This window comes from Bactrocera tryoni, chromosome 5, assembly GCF_016617805.1.
Source record: "Bactrocera tryoni isolate S06 chromosome 5, CSIRO_BtryS06_freeze2, whole genome shotgun sequence".
Classification (NCBI taxonomy): Eukaryota; Metazoa; Arthropoda; class Insecta; order Diptera; family Tephritidae; genus Bactrocera; species Bactrocera tryoni.
The window spans coordinates 58,384,468-58,393,522 of record NC_052503.1 but is presented as its reverse complement, the minus strand read 5'-3'; the positions used below and the strand labels follow the sequence as shown (position 1 = coordinate 58,393,522).

At 35.0% G+C, this 9,055-nt stretch overlaps 1 protein-coding gene across 4 annotated transcripts; it reads left to right on the top strand.

Annotated features, from left to right (window-relative positions):
- Positions 1-548: 548 nt before the first annotated feature.
- LOC120777950 (ornithine aminotransferase, mitochondrial) lies at positions 549-8,484 on the top strand. Of its 4 annotated transcripts, XM_040109564.1 has the most exons (7): positions 549-703; positions 812-1,139; positions 6,855-7,023; positions 7,094-7,234; positions 7,293-7,797; positions 7,864-8,026; positions 8,081-8,484. In XM_040109564.1, exons 2-6 carry the CDS (start codon positions 832-834, stop codon positions 8,022-8,024), a joined length of 1,284 nt encoding a protein of 427 aa, XP_039965498.1. In that variant the 5' UTR covers positions 549-703; positions 812-831; the 3' UTR covers positions 8,025-8,026; positions 8,081-8,484. The 4 variants fall into 4 exon arrangements, with proteins under 4 accessions (XP_039965498.1, XP_039965496.1, XP_039965497.1 ...); XM_040109562.1 differs by having other exon boundaries at positions 549-677; positions 7,864-8,484; XM_040109563.1 differs by having other exon boundaries at positions 549-699; positions 7,864-8,484.
- Positions 8,485-9,055: the final 571 nt, after the last annotated feature.

Genomic DNA, 9,055 nt, shown 5'->3' with positions numbered 1-9,055 from the left:
TAGATTTTTGCTTACAGATAAACGAATATTTAAAAAAAAACATATGCCACATAGCAGCGGAAAGAGAAGAAAGTCCCATTCACATACAACTTTCCTCGCTTTGCGTGAGAGTTCATACTGAAAGAACGAAAAGCAGAAAACAAACACACAATGAACGCTTCGCTTGCAGTGCTTTTCTTTAAAAAAATTGGGTTTGCTTGGCTTCGCGTCGAACACTTTTTATGTGAACGTACTCATACCAAAGCTACATACATCCAATTTTTTGTTAAATCTTATGTCTGACGCGAAGTGAAGCAGAAGTTATATGTGAATTGGCTATAAGAAAGTGCTTGAATAACAGCAAATCAAAAGGTTGTGATATTTGGGCGGTAGGACGAAAGAAAAAAGAGGCCCGGCAATATGCCAATGTCAAACAATTTATATTATCAGTTGCCATAAAGCATGCGAAATAAACAAAAAGCATAAATGACAGACACAAACAATAGAACAATACAAAAGAGAGCGCCAAATTGAGACAAAAAGCACAGTCCAGTGGAGAGATATGCGATCGTTCGAATGCTGATCAGTTTCAGTCATATGGTGGAGGCGCTGGCGCAAAGTACGATAATCGGAAAGCTGAAAACTACACCGAAATCTAAAACAAAATAAAGTATACGCAGATACTTACGAAATTTAAGGTACTTTCTTCTTTTATTAAAAGTGGGTAAGAAATATTTCATTTACAACTTTCATCAAATGCAATTGTTGTTTTTAAACACCGAAGTAATTAGTGTCAAATACGATATAAATACTTTTTTTTTCAATTTTACAGAACTTTAATTTGAATCCAATATGTTCTCAAAATTATCCATGAACGTGGCAGTGCGCTACATGAGCGCTCAACAACAAAAGCTCCAACAATCCGCTCAAAAAGTGACATCACAACAAGTGTTCGACCGAGAAAATAAGTACGGCGCACACAATTATCACCCACTACCGGTGGCGTTGACACGTGGCGAGGGTATTTTTGTCTGGGATGTGGAGGGTAAACGATATTTCGACTTTTTAAGTGCCTATTCGGCTGTCAATCAAGGTCATTGTCATCCAAAAATTGTAAATACTCTGACAGAGCAAGCCAAGAAGCTAGCGCTAACTTCCAGGTGAGTAAATATTTGTTTATTGCTGTCAGAAGTGACAACTGAGGCTATAGATTTGGACACGTAAAAGTTAAGTTTGTTTTACACATTTTCGTATGGTGATTATACTAAGGGAAAATTATAGTAACTTAAAAACTTCGCTTTTCCATCGTTCGTGTACCGTTATTAGTAGACATAAAATTACGGTATGTCAACTATTTGGTCAGATTAAATTCCAAATATATTAAATTTTGTTCTTTCTTTGTTAAAATAAACTTTTGAATAAAAAATATAAGTTTACTAAGTACTATACTACTATAACAATACTAATAAGGTGCCAGTTAGTAATAGCGCAATTACCGGAAATTGCCAGATTAAATTTGGCGTGCATGAAAAATTGGGTCAGGGTTGCCGGACAAATAGATGCCATTCCACTTGTTGACATCCTTTAACAAGGTTTATGTAGGAGGCTAGAAGTGTAAGACAATCGAACAAGAGTGAGCGTACGATTTCTGATACGCCAGGTGAGTGTCGAATCTTAACGATTCATGGCAGAAGGCTGAAAATTTCTGGAAAAATATTAGCGGGGGTCTGTGCACGAAGGTGGTCGAGTCCATGCTCAATTGTGGGGTCTGACTTTTTGCGGATTGGGCAGAGCACACTTAAGTTCCAATCGTTGAGCATGCTTTCGTCCGACCATATTCTACAAAGAAGCTGATGCATGCCTCTTATGAGTTCTTCGCCGCTCGACGGGCTATACATCGGCCACCGCCTCTTTGTTGTTCTTCAGACGGGTAATTGCTATTCGAACTTCTTCGTGGTCAGGTAATGGAACGTCTGCTCCATTGTCATCGATTAAGGAATCGGGTTCACCTTCTCCTGACGTTATACTTTCACTGTCATTCAGCGGGCGGGTGAAGTGTTCCCTTTATTATTCTAGTATGCTCTGGGCATCAGTCACTATATCAACTCTGGGGGGTTCTACAAGAGTATGCTGCAGTCTTGAAACCTTATGTTAGTCGATGCATCTTTTCGTAGAACTTTCAAGCATTACCCCAATCGCCCAGCTTATCAAACCACTAAATCTACAATAACTAAGTTTGCCAATATATATGTACATATATGAAAACGCCTATCGACATGATAGGATTGTTAAAAATCGCGATAAACCTATAACTAAATACGCCAGAGATTTTTTACCTTCGAGATGGTATAATAAACTTTTATGGGAGCCGGGGTAAAAATTAGATGATGCGCGTAACATCGCCAACTTTTTGGTGAAATCACATATCTCGTGAACTCACATACCTAACATACAGTGCAAAAATGAGCGAAATCGGACTACAACCAGGCCTACTTTTCACATATAACAATAATAGTAATAATTCCTATAAAATATGTCACCTTATGACGAAAAATTTTCCAAATCCAACCAAAACTGTTCAAGACTTTAGTTACCGAATATTTGCATATGTAGTTGACTTTTGACCGAAAATAACGATCTATGTATGGGATATACAATCGAAATTCAGAGAGAATCCTTTTCTTACAATAGTAATTCAGTGTATCAAAATTAAATTGAATCGGATCAATACTTCCCTAAGCCCCCATATACTTGATATAAAGAGTTTCGAACTTCTGGGTTACTCTATACTGCATATATCGGCTTATGCTTGAGTTATCTGAGGCACCTTAATGAAACACAGGCAAAATTTTTTAAATATGTGGCATGATAATAGTTAATAGATAAAATCGGGTCGATACTATCCCAACTCCCATTTACTACATAGTATGCATGTATGTACATATAATGATTTTCGTTTTTCTAACCAACCTTATGCCGAATATGTCGGTCAGTGTATAAGTTATATACTTACATATAGTATACATACATATATGTAGTTCTACAACGCATCGCATACTTTACTGTTTTGAACGCTTTTTCGGAGAATGGCTACTGAATGAACGATATCTCAAAGCTTACAACTGAAAAATATAGATGCAAGCTTACACAATAAAAGAGACCTTGTAATACAAAAACGGAGCGTCATAAACATTAAAATAACGAGACTTGGAAGCATATATGTATGTACAATATTATATAGGCCTATAGAGCTATAGGCAGTCTATAGAAATTAAATAACAAACGTCATTTGTTTCAATTTGATTGTCACTCAATTTGACGTAATGAATACCAAGCACTATATTGACCACTGCCTTTCATTGGTACTATTAATTGCAGAATTCTAACATTTCAAAACATTGACACCAAAGTTTTCGAGTAATTCAGGAAAGGAAATAATAAAATGTGTATACTTACTAACTGAGTTGTCTGAGTTTGCCAGTCCAAACAGCTCTCTACAATCAATCTTTGACATGGTTTTGATACCCCTTGCAATTGTAATCGAACAGAAGTGCCGCCATAACAAAGATTAGAAGCGCTCTTATCTTCCATTCGTAACATTAATTTTTTCACAGAGAATCGCGATCCGAAAACTATTTTTACCCACCCATTTGTTTCTATTCAATTTAAACACACGATCTATGACTATGATTGTAATAATCATGATGTGTTTGTTTATAGATTGATTAAATTGATGATCAATTAGATTCAGTTATATGTTAGAATTGTTCGGAAGTACATTTCTGCTTACCAATATTATCAGTAAGAATAAACATAAATTTTTAGTAATTTTTATAGAAATAGCGGTTCGAACCAGTTCAAATTAAAATATTCAATATTTATAAAGAGGAATTTTTTAGTTATTACCTTAATACGCTTGTAGTTAAAAAATACTATCACTCTTGCTAGGAGATAACGTGTATATTAACTTACAATAACTCGAATAAACATTTCGATTTTTACTAAAAATATGGTCTTACTTTTATTTCGTCGTCCGTTTGATCCTATAACGCACCGTAATATTGATAAGAAACATTGAAACTTGACATCGATGTTATGCGATGCATCAAAAGTACCACTTTTACCGGAAGTAATAATAAATTGGTTTAAAAATATTAAAACCGCGAATTAAATTTCATTTGTTTATTTGAATATGTTTACGAAATATACTCATGTAAGTGTGTGAAGAATATCATTAGAGAAACTTGCATTTTAACAGTTTTTATTAAAAGATCTAGAAATTATGGTATTCAGTACTTTAAGTTAATAAAAATAATCTATTACAAAGTACATCTACATAAATACATGTTTTTATAAATCCCAATATTCTTTTCCTAGGCTTTGCAAAAATTTAATTTTAGGTTAAATTCAAATTTTTTTTTGCTCACTGTCTGATTTCTGAATCACCGATTTGAAAATTAACAGTTCATAAGGCGACGGACCAGACGCATACCCTGTGATATCAAAATTCGTCAAAATTCATTTTTTTGTTAAAGTTATTGAGGGTTGAAATTTAGATATTGAAAAAATTGTATAATTATTTTCTCATAATGTGAAGTCAAAGAAAAATGTGAAAAGATATTTTAGATATTTTTTCAGAGTCCACTTGTTTAAATAGTAATATTTTACATAATTTTTTGTTAAACAATTGAAATGTTTCAGGTGTTCTTCACGCTAAAAAAAAACAGAAAAGTATGTTACACAACGCGGAAAACATTCACCTTTAATAATCTGCAAAACAATTTTTGTTCATTCCTGCCATTCCAAAGATATTGAATTTTTTATCCCCCCTTCCGCTCTTAAATCGTGCGGCACATTCATCGATGCGCAGTGCGCTACGTAAGCTTCCGACATCTGTGCCTCAAGAAAAGCATGAAATGTATGAAGAACTTCTTTATTGGCATAGACATCGCTTACGCAGTTATAGCCGAGTTTACACTGTCTGACTAACTTTCAAAAATAAACGTTCGGATGGAATTGATATAGCAACAGTTGTTAATTATTTGAAAGCTACTTTAAGTAATTTAAGAAATTGTGTTTGTAAATCATTCCAATTTTCTAACGGACTTTCTGGTAGCCTTCCAATATATATATATATATGTATATAGCTCATCTGGCATTTTCAACACATTGTTTATATTTTTCTTCCAACTTTTTTGGACTAACTTATTATGATATCAGAACTATCTGAATAATCCGTGTTCACCCCTTCGGCTTCTGCAATAGCATTAACTTTCATAATTTCTCTATTTTTTTCTAACTGCATTCACACATGCAATGTCATCAGAAAACTATATACCCTGTAGAGTTCCTAAGATCCCTCGACTTGTGAGCGCCACCCCCCCAAAAGTTAAAACTCAAAGTTGGTGTGCTTGTCATACTGATGTATAACCTGGACGCCCCAGACTATGATACAGGTTTTGTATCATAGAGCTGAGACGGCACATCGTTCAGGCCACCAGTAACAATGGATGATCAAAAAAGAGACAGTATTAATACCAGAATCCATATAATGCCCACAAAGTTACCGTTCCAGTTCAAACGCCTGCAATTTCCTATAAAAGTGGCTTTGTTTACCACAATAAATAAAAGTCAATGACAAACTCTAAAAGTAACCACCACTCACCTGTGCAACCCTTGCTTCTCCCAAGGACAGTGTGGGTTTTTCTTAAACACAATAAATCCCGCAATGTTGATTACTGGAATCAACTGCAGCAAAATAATTTCTTACCAACTCTCCCGTTCTGTCAGACATCAAATTTTGTAAATTGATCTTTCCGATGCTCAAATTTAATGCTTAAAAATGTGAATAGTCATTTTTTTACTGTTAATACTCGTATTCAATTTATTTTCCCTAATAAACCGCGAGTAACATCGCGGGGCGAAGCTAGTGTTCTTATATTATGTTTCAATTTTTAATCCCATTTTGTCAAATTGAAATTTACGCAACATATAAAATATGAATTCACTAGGCACTAGGACCATGCGTCGGAAATAACGTACGGATTTCCGCTCCAATTTTTTTTGTAGAAATGAAAAGTGATCTTTCAAGCCACCAAAATGACAATCTACTGATAGCAACATGGAGTTGTCACTATGCATCGAAATTTTAGTGATATATGTACACATTAAAAAAACAACGATGTTTTGTGCATCTACCATACATAACTCTCAAATCGTCATAGAAACTTGTTCTTGTTGCGTTTGATCAGTACTAGATCGCCCTTTGAATCGATATTCCGTAAACGCAACACCCATCGTGTGTGACAATATATGATGTCAATAACCTTAACTAATTTAGACGCGTTTTCTCACAGTCTGCTTAGCCATCTGTCAGTTAAGTTCTGGTTACTTAACCAAGACTACTTCTTTCTGTAAAGACTTTTAATATTTTTTTTTTAATATTTTTAACCAGAACTCAACTGACTGGATATATTTGTTTTCCATTGCAAACAAAAATAGGAAAGATAGCTTGACTTTGAGAACAACAACTTCAGAAAAATGTAATGAAATAAATGATTATCGGTATGTTAGTTAAGATTACATTACGACAAGAAGAAAGATTTTTTGCTTGTGACACGATCTGATAAAAGATTTTGTCTTTGAATCTTATACATACGTCTATGATTCTGGAATAATGTTATCTGTCCAATAACTAAGTTGTATACGTAACCACCGAGAACCCTGGTAGATAATTTTCGAATATTTCGTACCTCAAAATGTTTCATACAATTTCCTTACTTTCTCTTTTATCTAAAGTATTTGGAAATTTGTATAAAATCCATCAAAATTAAATATTTTTATTAATTGCTATATAATTGTTTATCTATTTTCAGAGCCTTCTACTCCGATGTGCTTGGCGAATATGAAGAATATATAACAAGACTCTTCAATTATGACAAAGTTTTGCCAATGAACACGGGCGTGGAAGGTGGAGAAACCGCTTGTAAAATCGCACGTGCTTGGGCATACATGAAGAAACAAGTGCCAGACAACCAAGCTAAGGTTTTTATTAGAAACGCATAATTAAATTTCAAAAGAACTTATAAAATATGTATGTATATTAAACTTTTAGATTCTATTTGCCGAGAATAATTTCTGGGGACGCACTTTATCTGCTATTTCAGCATCAACTGATCCTCTGAGTTATGAAAATTTTGGTCCTTATATGCCGGGTTTCGAAATCGTCAAATATAACAACTCAGAATCTTTAGAGGTGGCTTCTAATATTTCTCGTTTATAGTTACGAATATTTAATGTTATTAACTTTTCAGAAAGCTCTACAAGATCCCAATGTTTGTGCATTCATGGTTGAGCCCATTCAAGGTGAAGCCGGTGTGGTGGTACCCGATGTTGGGTATTTAAAGAAAGTTCGGGAGCTTTGCACAAAATATAATGTACTGTGGATCGCGGATGAAGTGCAAACCGGTCTGGCGCGTACTGGACGATTGCTAGCCGTCGATTATGAAGAAGTTAAGCCCGATATCTTGATTTTGGGTAAAGCACTTTCTGGTGGTCTATATCCCGTCTCCGCTGTTTTGGCTGACGATCCAGTTATGGAGTGCATACAACCGGGTCGCCATGGCTCTACATATGGTGGCAATCCTTTGGGTTGTAAAGTGGCGCTTAGCGCATTAGAAGTGTTGTTGGAGGAACGTCTGGCGGAGAACGCAGAAAAAATGGGAAATTTACTACGCAGCGAACTCAGCACTTTGCCGAAAGATGTTGTGAGCATCGTGCGCGGCAAAGGTCTGCTCAATGCTATAGTTGTCAATAAAAGTGAGTATTTTAAAATATTTGAATTTCTTACTGTAACACAAATATTTATTACTTATTACTTATCAGAATACGATGCTTGGGACATATGCCTGAAATTACGTGATAACGGTCTACTTGCCAAACCTACACATGGCGACATCATTCGCTTCGCACCTCCACTGGTAATTACTGAGGAACAGACACGCGAGTGCGCTGAAATCATAAAGAACACAATACTGAACTTTTAAATGTATGTAATTTGAGAAATATTCCTCAAAAATGGTATTATATACCCAGTTTTTAGTAGCGTAAAAGCAGCAGTTAAGCTTTTAAGACACGAGAAGTTGTGAGAATTCGTGGATTCTATTAAGATTTAGTTTAATTATTTAACTTAAAAAAATATATATTTAATATTTACTTCATCGCGTTTTCTCAATGTTAATGCCAACTGCCAGTGAAGTTGCGGTTAAAAAAGGTTTTTTTACCGCAAGAAGGAGTCTTGGTTAAGTTAACCAGAACTTTGAGACAAATGGCTGCTCATCAGACATTGAGAAAATGACCTTTAGTCTAAGGTGTCGGGCCAAACACGAATTGTAATTAAATGAAATTTAAAGCAAATATTTGAAATTACTCATGTTGTGAAAATAGTCTGCTCAACCTTTTTTGCGCTTCAATAAATATATAAAATACTAAGTAAAGAAAAAATCATTGACTGTTTTAATCTTTTGATGTTAACCACCCGCCAGGAAGAGCCGACAAACAAATTCAATTGACCAAAGTGTGTCAAATCTCGTGAACGCAATAAAAAATTCTCCCACCAATCTCGCACGTAAAGTGTCAATGTCCGTCAGTGAAAGCAAAGAAAAAATCGTTTGAATGGCAGAAATAACAGTGCGAATGCAAACGGAAGCGAAACATTGACAAAAGATGGAAGATGTCGAGCGCCGGTCCAAACCATTAAGTTAAGCATTAAACGCTCAAGCCATAGACAATCTTCAATAAAAATGTGTAAAAAATGGGTGAAAATGCGGTGACAGAAATTAAATAATCTAATAATGCAAATACTTGAGCGCGACATTATGAAAACACACAAAGCGCTTCCATTGCAATCTGATGCCACACCGCGAAGCAAATAATTAGCGATTTCAACGTTTTAATTAAAAAGTAGAAAAGGCCGAGATATTGAAGGTTACATAAACAAGAAAGTTGCATATACGTACATACATTTATGTTTGTTATGCAGTGAATGCCTTCGCCAAGAATTATTTTGAACATCTTG